At 40.1% G+C, this 19,049-nt stretch overlaps 1 protein-coding gene across 3 annotated transcripts; it reads right to left on the reverse strand.

Moving 5' to 3' along the window:
• Positions 1 to 1,411: 1,411 nt before the first annotated feature.
• Positions 1,412 to 19,044, reverse strand: LOC133413726 (DDB1- and CUL4-associated factor 1-like). Of its 3 annotated transcripts, none has more exons than XM_061698449.1 (25): positions 18,833 to 19,044; positions 18,107 to 18,224; positions 17,954 to 18,030; positions 17,803 to 17,876; positions 17,607 to 17,720; positions 16,416 to 16,553; positions 15,661 to 16,251; positions 15,364 to 15,465; positions 15,124 to 15,282; positions 13,076 to 13,255; positions 12,697 to 12,906; positions 11,575 to 11,744; positions 11,362 to 11,486; positions 10,584 to 10,819; positions 8,556 to 9,625; positions 8,274 to 8,472; positions 8,106 to 8,188; positions 6,076 to 6,160; positions 5,740 to 5,973; positions 4,716 to 4,809; positions 4,390 to 4,494; positions 4,190 to 4,263; positions 4,014 to 4,109; positions 3,198 to 3,450; positions 1,412 to 2,522 (listed from the first exon to the last, which is right to left on the reverse strand). In XM_061698449.1, the coding sequence occupies exons 2-25, from the start codon at positions 18,217 to 18,219 to the stop codon at positions 2,467 to 2,469; spliced, it is 4,638 nt and encodes a 1,545-aa protein (XP_061554433.1). In that variant the 5' UTR covers positions 18,220 to 18,224; positions 18,833 to 19,044; the 3' UTR covers positions 1,412 to 2,466. The 3 variants fall into 3 exon arrangements, with proteins under 3 accessions (XP_061554433.1, XP_061554443.1, XP_061554452.1); XM_061698459.1 differs by lacking the exon at positions 18,833 to 19,044 and adding an exon at positions 18,702 to 18,806; XM_061698468.1 differs by lacking the exons at positions 18,107 to 18,224; positions 18,833 to 19,044 and having other exon boundaries at positions 17,803 to 17,872; positions 17,954 to 18,013.
• Between the last annotated feature and the right edge of the window lie 5 nt (positions 19,045 to 19,049).

The raw sequence follows: 19,049 nt of genomic DNA on the forward strand, positions 1-19,049 counted from the left end.
ACTTATTTCCACTACTGATCTGACCTTTAACCTGAAAAAAAAAAGAATCCTTGACATTCAAACTCATTTTAAATATAAGCACACGTGCCACCATTTAAAATGCCTCTAATTAACCACAAATAAAGTTCAGTAGTTCTAGTAGAAGTTTCCTTTTAAATGTAATATTTTTCCTTTCTAACAAAAGCAGGTTTTGTGCTAACACTAGACTGCTATTTCGAATTGTTCATATTTCCCTCCACCTTGACTAAGGTGCCAGTTCCAGCTGAAGAAAAACAGCCCAAAAGCTGCCAAAGAAATGCTTTCCCGTAGGTACATTATTCTTTTAGTTGATAAGCAGTGTTGTGTTAGCGCCAAACAAACCTTCGGGAATTATGGCCAAAGATTCAACCATAGTTTCAAAATCTTGCAAAACACGTGTTGTTTATGATTATGAACAGTTCCAAATATCAGGGTTAGCACAAAGGCTTCTGCTAGAAAGAAATGCCAGGAAAAGCCTAATTAATCGGAGGCACTTTAAATGGTGGCAGGTATGTACTGCTGACTCCCATTTAACAAGTTTGAATGTGATTGGTTAATTAAGAACACAGCCATACCCTCAGTTATGAGGGTGTGCACACTTGTGCAACCAAATCTCAGTTTTGTTTTTACTTCCCTGGTTTAATTATAATGTTTTTCAATTGAGTTGTACAGGGTCACATTAGGTCACATAGGTCACATTAATTGTGGAAAACAGTTTTGAAATGATTTATTTTGGTTTGAGTTTTTAGTCACAAAGCAACCGGCACTTGAACAGGGGTGTGAAGACTTTTTAAATTCACTGTATATGTCAAAATAAAAAATAAGATGTCACACAGGTATACATGTGCCTCTGTGGGCAATCCCACAATTTATATAAAGTATTTGATCTCTTCTAATGGTTCTGATGACTATTTTAATGTGTTCTATTAATAACTGTATGGAGTCCAAAGGAAATAAATCCCTTCATGCACAATTTAGCAGTAAATAGAGCGGAGTTATGTCATATCATGGGAAATCGGAAGCACATACACTCAAAGGGGTGTGTACATAAGATGGTCATTTGGTGCAATATACACGTAATACCACCACTAACATACACATCCTGATTTATGAGGTTATCAGAAGGGGCAAAATATTAGGAGCGTCAGTCAGTTTTACAGCAACACTAGCATCTCAAAGAGGCCCGATAAAATTGACATAGTAAGTAAAAAAACAAGGGTCAAGTTATACTACATTCATTGTGTCCATTTGTGCAGGGCCTCCTTGCTTGCTCAGATTCCTTTCATTATAGAGTGCACGCTTGCTTTCATGTCTGCGCATGTGATGGAGAACCTTGTTAATGCCCCCAGACACAGAGATGGAAAACATTCATCAATAAAGTGGCACGCAAATCTAATTCTGGAGTTTTATTTATAGGAAAAATACTTTAGGTACATACAAGCTGTACATTAAATGTCACAGAAACATCAACATAACTTCCTGTGAAAAAGAAAGCCAATAAAACGAAGATGCAAGGCGTAATCGTTTACAAAAAACAACAACCTTTTCACGGCTATATAAAATTGAGCCAGAGATTTTTACCCCTCAATGTTTGAATAGGCCGAGAAACGAACTGAATCAAAATAAATTTTTATATCAACTTATTTTCACCCCCAATTTTTATATAAGTTTTTTTTTTTTTTTTTTTGTCCAAGACTTGGCAAGGTCAATTTTTGTTATCAAAAGCACTAAAGGTTGGCATTCATTTACTGGAGGCTAAACCTTAGTGGGTGCAGCATGTAGGACAGCTGTCAAAGTTTGAGTGTGTGTGTGGGGATCGCGCAGGAGGCATTGGCAGTTTTGTCATGTTGAGCATTCTATTGGTTTGGGTCAACAAGTCAGGAGCACCGAGTCGATTCAACTGATCCAACCTAAAACAAGTGCAAGAATAGCATTGCTTCTGATGTCTTTGCATCAATTTTGCAGCCTAAATCCAAAACCTAATTACACCTTTGATGACAATTCCAGTCTATGGTTAAGTCTACGCTTATGGATGCGTTACATTCTTAGAAACACGACTGCACCCCTAAAATGTAGCACCTTTTCCCTAGTAATTTCTCACGAAGTTGCTGCGTATGTGGGGCTTTATATCAAACGGAGATACTTATTAAAAGGTTTATGAATAAAATATGCAACTTTTCAAAGCACCCACACACCAGCCATTTCCTGCCACATCAAGCCTTCCTATAAAACTATTTATTTATCGATGAGATTCCTCCTTGGTCCAATCATGCCATCCATTTGTACACAGACGCTAACACGTTCAAATGGGCAGAGCTCCAATTAACTCCCACTGCATCTGCTGATCCCCCACTTTCTTGTTCTTGCCTCTTCCTCTGCAGCTCACGTCGACGATGCCAAGGTCTTGACTTGTGGTCCATTTACTCAGTCCCAGCTGCCAAACGTCCTTCACGCATTCAGGGACAGAATTATGTCATCCTCAAGGTCAGAGTTGTCAGAGCTGTCTGTTTGAGGGCGAAATGGGAAAAGAAACAGCTACTTACTAAGGCATCTGTCAGTGGGTGTGAGTAAAACTGCCAAAATGACAAAAACAAAAGCAGCATCAGCAGATTTCTCTGGGTTTCTGTGCCATTTTCTACAGTATGGATAAGACACCGAAAGTTTTTCTTAAACTCCACTGAAATACATTTCCCTGTATTTACTACACCAGTGGTTCTCAAACTTTTTACACCAGGAACCACCTAAAAAGAAAACTCCATTTACCACCATAAGGACAAACATTGTCTATTGCCCCTTGCCTACTACATTACTTTAATAAGTAAAAATAGTTGGGTTAAGTTAATTTCAGTAAACCTGTTTTGTTAAAAATGGATCACTGTAATTCTTCGGTACACTGAACTGTGTCAGCCACAAAGGTAAGAAAGAGCATGCAGATTCATTTCCTTCTTAAACGGCTTAGTCAGCTCATCGTTTTATTTATTGCATCACTCACAGCTCTAAGACCTTTGCGAAAGAGTTTGGGAGGATAATGTAACCAGCTTTTGGTTTTTGGGAAGTATTAAAGGGGGATGCTCCTAGTTATAAAAGTTGGTCAAAAATCCTGCCATGGGTACACATTATGTGACAATTTGCACTAGGGGGTAGCAACATTAAAGACTTAAGGTTAAAGTAGCACCTACCATTGTCCCCATCCAGTTCCGCGTCATCATTGTCTGAGTCATCATCGTTGTCGTCGTCATCTTCGTCGTCCCCTCCTTCTAGGTCCTCCTCGAGAAGGCGAGCCACCTCCTCATCAGAGGGAGAGAACTCGTCATTTCCATCATCGTCGTCATCTCCACCGTTCTCGTTCTCAAGTTCAGCAATAAGAGGATCTGTATCGACGTCGTCATCAGAGTCGTCGTCATCGTCCTCCTCCTCCTGATCGTCATCCTCCTGGGGCACAAATGACAACAAATATGATGTTAATATACTTATCACCATAATAAGCTCTACGTATTTGCCTTAAATACCTGATATTCAAAGGGGATAAGGACAAAGTCCTAACGAATAGTGAGAAAATATGTGAATACAAAATATATATAAGTGCCTATATTAATAGTTTCACTAGTAATTATACCACAAACTATAATCCCAAAACACTATCATTTTAAATTTATACATTTTGTGTCAGTGGCTGCTCCATTAGTTTCCTGTTCAATAAATGGCTGAAAGTGCATTGGCGAGTTTTTTCCCCCCCCCCACTTCACTTGAACAGCGGCATATCTGAAGGATGGTCTTAGCTCAGATTCTGTATCACAACACAGTGCAAAAAATAAAATCAAAAACCATCTTGCAACTCCACAAACTCACGTTGGGGCACTCGTAAATCATGATACCACTGTACAGTCCTATTAACAAGGGCTTTGGCATCATCTTGCGGCATCTTAGGCCATTAATCAATCGATGTCATCATTATAAGAAATAATCAGGAATGAAAATATTAATACAATACATACCTGATCCTCCTCATCCTCCTCTTCTTCCTCCGCCAGTCTTTGTCGACCAACTTCATAAAGGCGGCAGACAGTGTCTGTGTTAATGGAGTCTTGGTTCTATGGAATAAAAGCATGAACTGTTTATCAAGAAATCCTAAACTATTAAACATGAAAACAAAAGTACACACACAACTTACCTCAATCACTGCAAGGTAGCAGTCTTTCGAGTCTGTGCACAGATCAAAAATATTCTTCTTGACATCAATGGTGACTGAAACAATCACAGAAACATGTCAGTTAAGTAACCAAAGATCATATATATTTAAATGTGACTGAACTATACTAATACAGCATATAGTATTCAAGGTTGAGGCATGAGGACAGTCAACTGCCATACCAATGGGTTTGTAGTCTGTGGCATTGAAAGTCCGGAACGATGAACCAAATGGACTTTTCATCTGCATCTCCATCATGTCGTCTTCATCATCAGCCTGCAAAATTGCTGCAGACACACAAGGGGCTCAGAGTGAGCTGGTAAAAAAGTAACTCCAGGCACCATCACAGCACATCCAGCAACAATAACCCAATCCAACTTGAAGCCTTCTGGAGTTGTGGTATCTAAACCCGAGTACAAGCACATCTCATCTCGAAAGGCTCTGTTTTTCTCACAACTGATTGCAGAGAGAGACCAACCCCACATCCCAACACTAGGTGTTTATTCACCTCCGTAAATGACCGTGCCGTTGTTGTTGAAGACTGTCCTGCACTGGTCCAGAGCAGGAACCGTGTGAAGGAGGTGGAAGGTTCGCAGATCCCACTAAGAACTCAGTTTAAGGAAGACTACATTGTGTTTGACCAGAAACTATCTTTAACTACGACCGGCCGATTATGGAGGGAAAAAAAAATACAAAAAACTAAAATAAAATCACAATTATTTTGATTATTGAAATCAGCCTTAATTAACCCGATTATTAATTGATTTTAAAACATAGTATTGATTCAACTACCAAAACTCAACTTTAACTTAAAACAACCAGAAAATAAAATGGCAACAAGTAAAATAATATTAAAATAATATCAAAAAACAAATAAAAATAAATACAGACTGTTCTTGCAGTGTGGTGCATGCATGAAGATGCACATTTAGATAAGAGCACAAGAAGAAAGTAACTCGTTTTTCACACATTAGAAAGAATATATTCCTGTGAGTAATGGTTATATTACCTGTCTTCATGTGTTCCTAAAGCACTTGTGTGTGAATATTTGTTATTTGAAGGTCAATCACTCCCATGATATCTTCTAACGATAATTATTGTTAGCCCTTCAATAGGATTTTACATTGTGTGTCAGCATTAAACTGCCAATTTTCGGGAAGAAAGCTATGACAGAGTATGTGTTGTATTTAAACATACATTGAGTGTAATTGTTTTGTTGTATTGTTAGTTTTCCAGTAAACTTCAACTGGGAATAACATACAGAATAATATACGTTACACGCTTGCTACTGCAAGCAACAGGTGAATTTAGGGTGCTTTTACAACACAGGAACTTGCATACACCCTGGGCCGTGTGGCACATTAATCCTTTTTCTTCAATCATGTTTTTATGATCGTGAGAAACCAAAATTCATCGCCCAGCCCTCACTATAACCACAGCCATCTATTTATCCAACAAATCCAAGTGCTCCATAAGATATGCTAAAAACATTTGTTAAATGAAGGCTCAGAGTACTTAAGTTTCAAGGATACAATTTCCGTGTTAATGATGACCTCCAGGCCGTTGGGGTGGAACACACCACTGATGTTCATGTTGAACTTGTCAAACTTGTGGATGGCCTGAGCTGAGCGCACATCCCACAGGACGCCATCGTTCAGTACCAGGTCATCCGTGGGGTTGAAAGTGGCACAGTTTCTCTTGTAGTTATTAGCCAGGTCTGGGTTATTTAGAGTCAGTGTCACCTGGCCCGTCTGAATGTCATAAATCTAAAAAGAGCAGAGCTTTACGGGAGCTGTCATTTGTGAAGGTCAGGATTTTCTCTGCATTAAATATTCCATGTTGTCAGGTTTAAAGACTAACATACATACATGTGCTAGTTGCTCCTTCGTCCCAATGACGCGATCTTGTGACAGTTTGCTGAACTCCACATAATGGTCACCCAGAAAGGAATGCCTGCAGACAAGAGGGGTGCAACATATTTCAAATATATCAGTGGGAGAATAAAGGAATATAAAGCTTGTCACAGCTTGTTGCTGAGCTCAGGATCAATCAGCAGAGAGTTGCCAAGGTTGCACTATATGGATGAGCGAAGTCAAATACTCGGTGTGCAGTGAAGTGAAGCCTGCAAGCCTCGGGCTGCTGGCGTGCATAATTAAACAGCACATCTTTTGAACGAGCTTTGTTTTGACAGCATGAAGCTGCTGTAACAATGGGCAGAAAATACCAACAAGGTGGAAGCAGAGAGATGAAAAAAGCACAAATGTTTGGTTTGTACTGTAGGTAGCGTACATTTTAAGATCATTTCACTAAACTTTTTTATTTTTTTTTATTTTAAAAGCGCACTTTAAATCTTGTTTGAGAGCAAACGAGCAACAGTTGACGGAGTAAATTATGTCAATACAATTGTTTATTTTGATTTGAAACAGGATATTCTACAAACATACTGACTTCAACTAGGGACGAAACGATTTACGGTTTACCGATAAACCGTGATCAAATTTCAAATGCTAAGCATTACCATTTCAAAAATTTATTATAGTTGATAGCATGTAGTGTGCTTTGCTTTGTGCATTTCACGTGCCATACATTTCATGAGGGTGATGCATGTGTGAAAATTGGTTGTTGCCTTAGACAAGTTCAAATATGAAAATGTTTACAAGAATGCCGATTTTATATTTCTTGCATTCGAATTAAAATCCTCTGCAATGTTTCTGAGAGCGTCTGCTTTTTTTGTTTGTTTACATTTCTTTTAGTACTGTGACAATAACAAAACTTTTTCACTTCCGATCCGACATTGCAGCATTGCGTTATGGCCGATACCGATATGGGTTCGATCAGATTTCAGCAATAATCATACATACTTTATTTTATAATATGGAATGTTAGAAAGGGCTTAATCCATTTATATTACTCAGAGAACAATCATCAGCAACAAACAGTAAGTATGAGAAAAACTGACCCGTTTATTATTAACCAATGGGTTACATAAACTGCTGTGCACGTCTTGACCTCGGAGGGGCAGTGTGGTGCATACGAGATACACATCCAGTAACAAAGAAAGTAGAAGTCACGATCAAATATCGGCAATAAAACTCGTTTTTCACAGATTTTAAGAATATGCCTGAGAGTATTGTTATATTGTCTGTTTGTGTGTGTTTAGAACGTGTTTGTGTACCAATATTCATTATTTATTTATTTATTATTTATTTGTAAGTGCCGCGTGGTCGATGCTAATCTTCATTAGCTCGTCAGTGATGTTTTTCATTCATGTTGTGTAAACTTCGAGCAAGCAATTTTTGTGAACAAAAATTAATCATCAAAGTCTGATGTATTTAAACATTTAATTGTATGTAATGTAATGTCATTCTTGTTTAGTTTTACGGTGAACTTCAATTGGAGTGCCAATAAACGATTAAGCAAACAACATTCTCTTTACTGCTCGCTACTATGGTAGCACCTTAGCAACCTGTCGTTGTGATCACGTGGGTTCTGCATGCCATCAGGGCATTGCTGGATGAAAATGCTGGAGCGGAGCATGGAATGGACTGCGTGAATACGAGTGTTAAAACCGGAGATTTTAGATCCAGTCCGATGTGATCAGATACTAATTTTGTTGCTGACATCCGGCCAATTTCCAATCTCAAAGATCAGTTTGGGATACCCCTAATAGCAATACCCCAGATACAGTGCTATGCAAATAAGAACCAATGGGGCTGTCAGCAACATTGGGCTGACATCAGAGCAGTCTAAGTAGGAATATTTATTATGAGGAAAAACAGAGATGAAAAATGGCCAAGAACAATTAAACTTCTCTGTGAGATTAAATCCAAACTAAGCTTTTTGAAATGAAAAGACAACAACCATTTCATCCAATGAGCTTTTGAGATAGATGACTTACTTCATGATAAACACAGACTTCATCCCCCACAGCGCAGACGTTGGGTAATTCCAGGAGGCTGATGTTAAAATCAGGGAGCCATCCTAAAAACACAAAATGAGATATTTAGGACAGCTAAACTTGAAGCAACAAACATGGTTGTACACAGTAAGAGTCTCATTTGCCAACCCGAGAGGGCTCCAGGTGAGTGATGGCTGAATTGTGACAGCTATAGCTGGCCTCCTCCTGGCCTGTGAACACATTGTAGAGTTTCAGTTGGCCAGTGCAGGTCCCAAGCATTAGGAACCGCTCGCGAGCTGAGAAGGCACAACACATGAATCCACTCTCATCTTCCTCAGCTTTCCTGAATACAGAGATTGGACGGAACCTGGCAAAAGCAAAGAACAGTGAAAAGTAATTATCCAAAACATGCATACCAAAATAAAGTGCACAGAGCGTTTGGATGTCAACCTGCTAAAGATGAGGTGTCTGTCAAAGCAACCTCCGTCGACTCCACCATATTTAGGATATATGACCCTCCTCGTGTGTCGGGACGTGAAGTTAATAGGTGCTTGGCGTCTCTGTTTGGATTCAGGGCACTGATGAGGGGTGAAGAGGGAGAAAGGCGGGCAGGTTGCCACTGGGTTTTTACAGCGTGCGTGCTGTTCCCGCAGATACTCTGTGATGATACTGTCTAATGCAGGAGGGGAGGGCATGTGTCTGTCGAACTGCTTCTTCATCGCTGGTGTCTGGCTAAAGGCGCCGTGGTCTGACTTCTGCCTCAGCACTCGAGGTTTCTTGCAGCTCATCGCACTGCACCACGTGTGCCGTTCACGGGTGAAAACGATTCGGCCGATCAGAGGCGAGCCGTTGTTGCAGTGAGGCACAGATGTCGGGGGGAAAGCGGTCGTCAAGGGCACAGGGGGTTGCGACATCGAGGGGCGCGCTTGTAAATGGCCGGGCGATGGATTGGATGAATGTGAGGGGAGATTGCCAAGTCTTGACCCGACACCGTTGGCCAGCCGTGGGGTGCGAGGCAAGGTGGTGATCGTGGCGGTAGGGGGAGTGACAGCGACGAAAGGAGAAGCAGAGAGTGATGAATGAGATACACACGCCATCGGGAGATCTGCCTCCTTGGTGAGGGCGGTGGCCGTGTCGTGAAGGCCTTTGGCTACAAGGTGGTTCCTAATAAGTAGCAGAAGCTCTTTCTCTGGAAAGGTGATCCTCGACTGAGCGACCACACTTGCTCTCTGCAGCCAGGCCAGGGATACATCAGTACCGATCAGTAAGGGTTTGCCGGATATTCTTTCCATGAGCTCAGCCGCAAACTTGCAGAACTTGACATGCTCGCTGCGTTTGTCCTGGAGCACAGGCTCCTTCATGAGTTGCTGGATATGTCCGCTGCTGAACAAAGGCAACTTGCTGATAATCTGCCTGACAGAAGTGGACCGAGACAGACCAACCAGAGCCTTACAGGCCAGAGCTCGGATCTGATCTGCATCTGTAATGGGCATCTTCACTGTCAGCAGGGACAGCAGTACCTAGAGGATAGTTTAAAAAAAAATAATAATAATAATAATTTTTAAAAAGGGGGTCACAAAAGCAGGCTTTGGTGGTTGCGTTGAGTTGGGAGTTCAAATCAAACGGGCTTTTGTTGTCAAAATTGGTGATAGAAATTTGGGGAAATGCCTCCCAATGCTTCTCTGTGCCTCCAGAAATGATGCATTAATACCCCTTAAACAATTGTCAGGCAAAACATGAATGTTTGCATTTGTAGTAGTTTGTGCAGCAAATCTTTTATGAGCTGAGCATTCAACAGTTTTGTGTGCTTAAAATTGCTTGATATCTCAAACTTGAGTAAGAAAATATAGACAAAACTTTGTAAAGACAATTTATGGTAGAACCATTTTCTAGTTTAGATGGAAGTAGTTGTGGGTGAGGTCCATCCATTGCATTTAATACTGGTCTGTATCCATTTGTCCACTGGTGCAATTTGGTAGGGTTGCAACCAACAATTATTTTAATAATTGATTATCTCTTGTCGATTAATTGATTAATCAGATTTTAAAAAATAAAAACATTTAAAAAAATAAACTTTTTTGAATTTCCATGCATCAGTTACTGGTTTGGTCCATAACATGTCAGAAATTATTTTTTCTAAAGTAAAAAATGTTTACAAAGTCTTATTTTGATAAAACGCAAAGGTAGTCTGCTTTATGATAATAAATAAGTATCAATAGTTACTGTTTTATTGTTATAAATACAATTATTAATATTTACTGTTGAGAGGCTGAAATTCAGAGGATTTAGACAGAAAAGTTAAACAAGGCCTCAACGATTAATCAGCTAACAAAAGTCATCATCAATTAATTTGATACTTGATTAGTTGTCAATTAATCAAAAAATCGTTGCAGCTTACTCTTTAGCTAAGGTTTGTGTCACATTTTGCCAGTTCACTTAAGTTAAAAAAATGAATAAATCTAATCTGGAACATACTACCTTAATGCCATTGTTGGACTGCACCACATTCCACATCTTGGTGAGCACATTCTCGCTGGCTTTGGTCATCTGAGGAAGGCGACGACGGGGCGTGCCCGCAATGAACTTGCCAATGCTGGACATGCGTTTGTCGGGAGCACAGACACAGTTAATGACAACCTGCAGGGCAGACTTCTGGATCTCAGCATCGTTCACAAACACTTCTCCCTCTGCCACTGCCAGGACAATGTTCATTCCTGCAAGGAAAAATAAATTCAGTCTCACAAAGGGATACAAACAATATGACAGGTTAAAACAACAGGAACTCCTAATATTAAGGCCGATGAGTATAAATGCTGCAATGGGAATTATATTATTTGTTATACTGTATTACCATATTCATCACTTTATTTATTCCTTTTTTGTTGTTACAACCTCAAGGTTCGCCATTTATTCAGACACGTAACTGCCCTGTGTTCCTGATTGGAGACTCACAGGCCCACATACCCAGGTGCCTTGAAGGATTGCTTGGTCTTGCATGAACAGCACACATAGCACCCATAGACAACATCAATGCCTGTACATTTGTGTCCACGGAAACTGGAACAAGGTCACACTGGCTCAAAAAACTCTAAGAAATTATTTCTCTTTTCAAGAAATACCACTACACATAAATGCTCTGCAACAGAATAAATGGAGCCAGTGTTGTTAACAACTATTACAATATTCATTTGAAAACTGACAACAAATAATTTCGTTTTTGGTTATTAGCTAAAATATCATGACTCTGCATACATACCAGCGCTAGAAATAGTAGACCCGCCCTCATCGACAACAGCAACAGTCTCAGATAACAGCATCTGAGTCTTTGGTACGACCGTGAGGATACTGAGGATGTCAAGGGCATAGCGCACAGTGTCACTCCTGCATGAAAATAAACAAACGTAGCTGACAAAACACACACAAACCACAATCATACTATAAAAGACATTTAATACCACATCCTACACACCTGCCATAATAGGTCCTCCAGTCGCATGCGATAGAAATGAGTTGCAGTAGAAGTTGGATACAAGAGAGTTTGTGGAAGACCTCTGCTGGTTCCCAATATAAACGAAGAGGACCATGCTCGATGAGAAACTCCATCATTTCAACTACCTGTTCGCGGCTGTAACTGACCGCCTGTGACCAAGGAAAGAAGCCAAATGAGCACTACAAAAAGTCTTCAATTAGGGCCGGGCGATTACGGAAAAACTAACAACCACGATTATTTTGATTGATATTGAAATCACGATTATTAACTAAATTATTCACTGCCAGCCTTCCCAGTTAACATGGATATTTGACTTCTAAAACAGTCAATGGCAGTGAATGTGTTAAATACAATCATTCATTGATTTCAAAACTATGTATTTATTGAGCTACCAGAACACACCTTTAAATATAACTTAAATGAACCAGAAAATAAATTAGCAATAAATAAAATAATATTCAAAAGTTACCAATAAATAAAAATAAAAGCTTTTGCTACTGTGTGCGCCTTGGACTCTTAGGGGCAGTGTGGTGCACGCATGGAAATAGACCTTTACATTAAGATTAAAAAAGCAGAAGAAAGTCGCGATTGAACTTTATTAAAATAACTAGTTTTTCCCAGATTAGTAATATATGCCTGTGAGTATTTTGATATTGCCCGTCTATATGTTCCTACTACGTTTCTGTGTGAATATTCATTATTTGAATGGTAAATCTCTGTCAGAATGTCTAATGCTAATTTTTTTTAGTCAGTCAATAGGCTTTTTCGGCGAATGTCCAGAACAAACCTAAAACGATTTTTATAATTCAAATGTTATATCTAAATATAAAATCTGCATAATTATTTTTGTTGTGCGTTTAGTTTAACTAAACTCCAACTACGTCATACGCTTGCTATTGCAAGCAACGGTGCATTCAGGGTGCTTTAAAAATAAAGGAACTTGCACAAACACACATAGCCGTTCGGCAAACTAATAATTTTTCTTCAATTACATTTTTATGATTGTGAAAAGCCAAAATCGAAATCACGATTACATTTTAATTAATCACCCAGCCCTGTCTTTAATTCATCTAATCACACCTTTCATTCATCAACAAATACCTTGTAGTAGGGCTGTGAGTGAATAGGAGCCCCTCCCTCTGTGCGCTGCAGGGACTGCTTCACCTGCTCCACCTTGATGGCCAGATGAGCCTCAAAGTACCTGCGCAGCGCCATGCAAGTATGCTTGGCTGTCTGCCTGCTGGAGAAAATCTCGTCATCACTCAGCAGCGCTCCCTGGTCGTCAGGGTTCAAGATCTCCAATGTGCTAATCTGGAAGATGTAATATGATACATCAGTATGCAATCAACATGTGCTATGTAGCGTCACGGAAAATTCAGCATTGCAGTCTGTAACGGAGATTTTCAGTCAGCAACACAGATGGTTACATTTACATGGCTAAAGTGGAGCTCCCGTGAGGCGAGCTGCTGGTGTGCCCTACCAGATTGACGAGGCGTCGCAGCCCGTCCTGCTTGTCAAAGAGCTCCAGCACAGCGCGGAAAGAGAAGGAAATGGAGAAGAACATGGTGGCGTGGCAGCAGCCAGATGCATGCGAGCATTCCAGCAGCCACAGTGTGTAGCCAACCACATCTGACAGGACGGAGTGGGGCAGCATACATACCTTGGAAGGAGAAGTCACACCAATGAATACCAATAGGATCCTACTGGTTTCAACAAAATACAGGTTTTCAAAGGATATTTGCAATAGCGTGAGACTCTTGGATTCTAGATATAGCTGTGACATAACTCATTTAAATAAGTGAGTCAAAATGGAAACAACAACATAGCTCAGAAATTATTCAATTAACAATCCTAAACAATAAATTGAAATTTGAAGAGTTACTTTATAAATATTTGGTTTGTGAATTTCAAAAGCTGGGGGAAATCCTAAGTCTGGACATTTTTGGGACATGTTTGGACTTGACTCTTCTCAAAACAAATGGTTGAATGACTGTAAATTTTTGAAAATAGGTTCTTTACCAAATTTGAGGTTTGGTATATAAAAAAAAAAAAAAAAATGTAAATAAATAAATCAAATAATCATAAAAACAATTTTTTTTAAATCTGTTTTTTCTCTCCATAAAAATGCTGAGGTTGAAAAGATGACGGCTTTTGCTGACAATTTGTTGCGTGTTCTATCCGAGCCAATCTTCTAAATCAACTAATTTGATTTGTGCCTTACTTTAGTAAAGATAAATGAATGGTCACTGTTAAAATGGCGCCATTTCAAGACCAATAGTGAAATGACTGACAGTTGAGAGATTTGTACGCATCCATGTATGTATGTATTAGAGGCTGACACCATAGTGGAAGTTGACTCCCACTCCCACAGACGTTGATCCCACACCCTCCCAAAGCCTGAGTGACTGTTTAAAAAAGAAAATCCAACTTCCTCTCACTCCCACAGAGAGCGCGCCGCTCCCTCCCAATCCCATATTTAAAAAAATTCCCACCAATCCCACGTAGTTTTAAAAAATCCTGCGCATTTAAAAATAAAAGATCCCACCGAATCCCGCTCACTCCGACAGAGATTGATCCCAATCCCGAGTGAGCAACATTTAGCACGATGCTCAGGGGAAACATCCAGATATCGATTTGATTGAAGTTAAAATATAACTGCATCATGTTTTTCCACTCTCGTCAGTTTCCACTCCCGTCTCATGGTTCCCACTCCCATAAATTCCCGGTGACTGTTATCACAATTCATACTCCCTCCTGCATTGGATGACCTTTGCTCCCGCTCCTGTCCAATCATTACGAGGGAAGTCAAGTTTACTCCCATCCAGCAGGAATCCCATGGGACCCGGTAGGAAATGTCAGCCTCTAGTATGTACATACGTATAGTAATTGTGTGTACATGCACGCACGATATAAAAATTCTACACACACCTGTTCAAATGTCAGGTTTTCTGAACTAAAGCAATGTGGTTGCAAGTGTGTGTCATATCTAGAATTCAGCTGTCTTTGGGATTGACCAATCACATTCAAACTCGTGATAAATGGGAGTCACCACACACCTCCCACCATTTTAAGTGCCTCTGATTACCCCAAGTGAGGTTCAGATGTTCTAGTAGGCTTTTCCTGACATTTGTTTTGCTTTCCAGCAGAAGTCTTTAGGTTTTGTGCAAACACTCCCTGCTACTTCAAACTTTTCAAAATTCTTTCCACGTTGTCTAAGGCCCCAGTTGCAACTCATGCTTCAATGTCAAGACAGTGTTCTTTTGGTGATGAGCAGTCTTCTGTTCGCGCCAAACATACCTTTTGGAATTATGGTCAAAAGGTTCAACCCTGGTATAATCATCATGTTTTCCCATGGTAATTTTGTTAGGGGGAAAAAAGTTTTGAAATGATTTCCCCTGGCATTCGAACAGGAGTATGTACACTTTTTATAGTCACTGTACACACACGAATGTAAAATGTAATGCTAGACTGCAAAAATATCTACATTGTTTTTTTGTGTATGAACATAATCTCTTTTTTTTTTTTTACCCTTTCCATGGCATCCTGGTTATAGGCAAGATAGTAGAGGCACAGGGACACTCCAGTAGCAGCCATAGAGGGCCTCGGGATTTCCAGCAACTTCTGAACTCCTCCGTGTGCCACAAACTCTGCAGCGAACTTCTTGTGAAGCAGCAGAGATGCTAAGTACTGTGAGAGACAAATAAAAGGAAAAAAAAATTACTCTCCATGGTGTTTTTGGGGTGGATCACATTGACTGTACGACTTCACCTTGAGAGCCTCAAATGTGAGCTGCACATCGTTGGTCTGCTTTAGATCCATATAATGCATGAGCAGCTCACGGGCTCCCATTTGCATGAACACTGCCAACAACTGAAGATAGGACAAAAATTAAAAACAAAAAATTTTAAAAATTTCCACAACAATCTCATAATATTTAGCTGAGTCCTTAAAATAATATATTGCTTTCATTACATCAAAACATTCAAAAGGTGATGATTTCAAACATTGTCAAAGTGTCATGTGACCTTAATTAAAAAAATTTCAGTGCTGAAAAAACAAACCAACCTCCTGATATTCTCCCAGAGGAGTGAGATACTGCAGAATGAGTCTCTGTTCAATCTCAGGGGTCAGAGGATATAAGCGGTAGTTGTTGCCAATCACCCATGGACTCATCTCAGACCAGCTGCTGTTGGAAAGCTCGCTTAAACTCCTCTCCGGTTCTGGCAGGGAGAAATTCAACTTGTGCTTTGCGGACCTGCTACTCTCCTTCTCTACTTTTCTTTTTAGGTAACTACTACCATCAGAGGCACCTAGGTGCAGGAGTGACCCTGAGGCCGACATGGGCTTCATCATGGTTTTAACGGCCGAAGTGGCACAATTGTTGGTCTTGTGAGGAGCGCTGGGATGAAACGGGAGCTCATTTGCAGGCTCCAAGGCGGAAAGATTCATTTCACCATCCTCTGGTTCCGATGCTTCCGTTTCAGCCCCATTTTGGCCGAGTGAGAAGGGCTTCTCAAAGCCTCCATCAACCGTCTCCTCGTCCAAAGGTAGCAAAGGTCCACTCAGAGTTTTTCTGGGACTAGGACGTTTGATTTCTCTTTTCGTCTCTGCGTCTTTATCTTGAAGCTCACGTAAACGATGCAGCATCAATGGCACCTGTTAATGGAGAGAATTTCAAACATGCTGATTGACAGGGATGGGATATTTGATGACTTAAGAAGAATCCTCATTTTAATATGAACAGAACACATCGTCTATCACTGTGTACTGTAACTAATTAATAAGGAGGCGCGGCAGGGCCAATAGCACCCCCTACTGACCAAAACAGAGTTCTCTTCTCTGTAGTTGGCTGCAATGTCCTGGTTCTCCATGGCGCCTGCCAACAGGCCTGTGGCATAGATTCTGAGGGGCTGCTCGGCCTCCTGAGCCCACTTGAACAACCTTTCAACTATTCCCTCCTGAAGAGACCCAAACAAGGAAATTAGAAAATTACAATAAAATCAGTGCAATTATGCACACACACACCGTCTCATGTGTCTCAGATCACGTCTATCTTAAGTCATCTTTTCATTATTTTAATGAGATCGGGCAGAGAATGAAACACTAAATGAAGAAAAACAGTCTGGAAGTGGAACCTGCTGGAAGGCTGGACTCTGACTCGACAAACAAAACAATATTTGTGAGAAACCAGCTGATTGGTGCAGAGTATTGACCCTTTGATAGAGCTGTGCGATATGGACAAAATTTTATATCCTGATGACATATATCCGATAAAATTTTTCAGTAAAATTACAATAAATTAATGCCAATCTACTATTATATTTTATTCATTAATTGATAAAATGCATATTGTATATAAACCACAAAATTTAATGAATAAAAGATTAATAAAATAAAACAAATGGCCAAATAAATACCATTCAAAATATCTGGTAGTATAACTACGTTTTAAGGAATGCAGTAAAAGGCTAAGAATTACAATAAATACAATAGTGTTTCAAGTAACTTTCAAGTATGCCAATGATTTATCCTGCAAAAATATTACTTGGTGGAAGAAAAGTAATTCAAGGATTCCCTCAGTAACAGCAAGGTAAATCTAATGATATAAACAACAGAGGATTATCTCTCTCTCTCTCTCTCTCTAGATATATATAGTTTTATATCATCTCTCGATATATATCGTTATATCACACAGACCTACGCTATGGTGTGACAAACTTCTTCAAGACCCCCCTCAAACTGTAAACTACACTTGTAGTATTCAGGTGCGTCTCCCTGTACAGCACCAATTTTAGTTGTCTAATGACTGGCAGGAGTAATTGAATGAGAGTCAAAAGTTAAAATGGGAATATTGCTTCCCCTTATTGTTGTTGTTCTTGGAAACGTACGAAACAATATATATTATAATGTAAAGTAACGTAAATAGTTTGAATGTTGAATGTTATGGTTGAATAAGACCAGAAATTAATCAAAATATTGTTATGACACGGTCAACGGCGGCAATAACGTACCTTCTCCTGAAAGACCACTGCTGTCTCCAGGCCAGGCATGATGTTCTGAAGTAAGCGACAAGCTTCTGCGTTGAGGGCAAATTCTCTGCTGGCCATCACATAACTATTCACCAACTATGTGGGAGATAAAACATTATGAAGCACTTCACGTTAATGTTTCTTGTATGTCAAATATACCTATTCTAACCAGCCTTACTGTGTTCATGAAGTCATCATTCTTAAACAGGATCTTGAGCAAATGCCCTAAGACACATTGTGGATCAGCTCTGCCTGGTGGCAAAAAAAAAAGACAAGAACATGAGTAAATGTACTAAACCGCCCACAATATCTGCTTTTCTTTATCATACCAGGATGACGGTCATCAAAAGGGTCTGGGTCTGCTTTGTGGTACTCCTCAGTCTCCTTCTCGACGAGCTCAGAGATTCTGAAAGTTTGGACATGATTACCCCCCAAAATCAGACAGAAGGGAATGTCTAATGTGATGAGTCAGAACCACTTACTTGGTGAGGATGTTAACTAGCTCCTGAGTGCTGCCTTGTTGTTCCCTTTCCCATTGTTCCAATAGAGCAGTCAGCTCTGCCTTAGAGTCCACAGTGGCAGATGCCGACGCCATAACTCCTATGAAGACCCACAGTAAAATTCACATCCCATTCCCAACCACGCTCTGTAACCTCACCCACCGTGTCATATGAGCCATTAAGTTGTGACTTACAATCAAAGCACACTGAGCCAAACTTTTACATTACAGGGAAGCAGTACTTAAACTCAATCGACCGGAACATAGTAATGTTATATTTAGTAATACACGAGACAGATTGGCTGTTTTGCAGGTGCAGCAATCTCCAGGGACTAAAACTGTCAAAAAAATATAGGACCGTTCAAAAGCAAGACAACAGCAACCAAGTACACGAAAGCAGTCATTCTGATTGAAGCAAAACGTTTTGCATTTCCTCGCATTTAAATGATGTAAATAAGCTGCGTGCTTTGAGTGCGCCGTAGCTAAACAAGGCTAACTGGAATCGGACTACTCGTGACGTTATAAACGTGCTCACTTAAAACCCAGTGCGGAGTTTAATTTTGACGTGTACATCGTACCGTGTTATAATAAACCAACTTCCAAACCAGGCGACCGGTCGGTACACGAAAGCCAGTTGCTGGCATTCGCCATGAGCTAGCGGCTTCGCAGGTTAACCTGCTTAGTTAGCTGGCTAACGTGCTAACTTTACCTCGCTGCTCTGTTCAGTTCTTCAGTTTTGCCAGATTTCTCCAAGACTTAAAAATATGGTGATCCGGATCCTGACCCGACTGCTCCAAAACAAATGACGGCGGTATCGGTCGAATTTCACAGCTCAAGGTTTATATGTTTAATGTGGCTTTTTTGTTGATGGTTTACTGTCATTATGGCGAACACGTTCTCAACGTCATCGCAGCTGCGACAGTCCA

The sequence above is a fragment of the Phycodurus eques genome, chromosome 1 (genome assembly GCF_024500275.1).
Source record: "Phycodurus eques isolate BA_2022a chromosome 1, UOR_Pequ_1.1, whole genome shotgun sequence".
Taxonomy (NCBI): domain Eukaryota; kingdom Metazoa; phylum Chordata; class Actinopteri; order Syngnathiformes; family Syngnathidae; genus Phycodurus; species Phycodurus eques.

Bases quoted from the DNA above. Each gene is read 5' to 3' on its own strand.
- LOC133413726 (XM_061698449.1), bottom strand. From the start codon at position 18,219: ATGGCGTCGGCATCTGCCACTGTGGACTCTAAGGCAGAGCTGACTGCT. The intron at 16,554-17,606 runs GTACGTTATTGC...GGGTCTCTTCAG, and splicing joins CAGTGGTCTTTCAGGAGAAG to GAGGGAATAGTTGAAAGGTT. The intron at 4,810-5,739 runs GTATCCTTGAAA...CTGAGTTCTTAG, and splicing joins TCATCATTAACACGGAAATT to TGGGATCTGCGAACCTTCCA.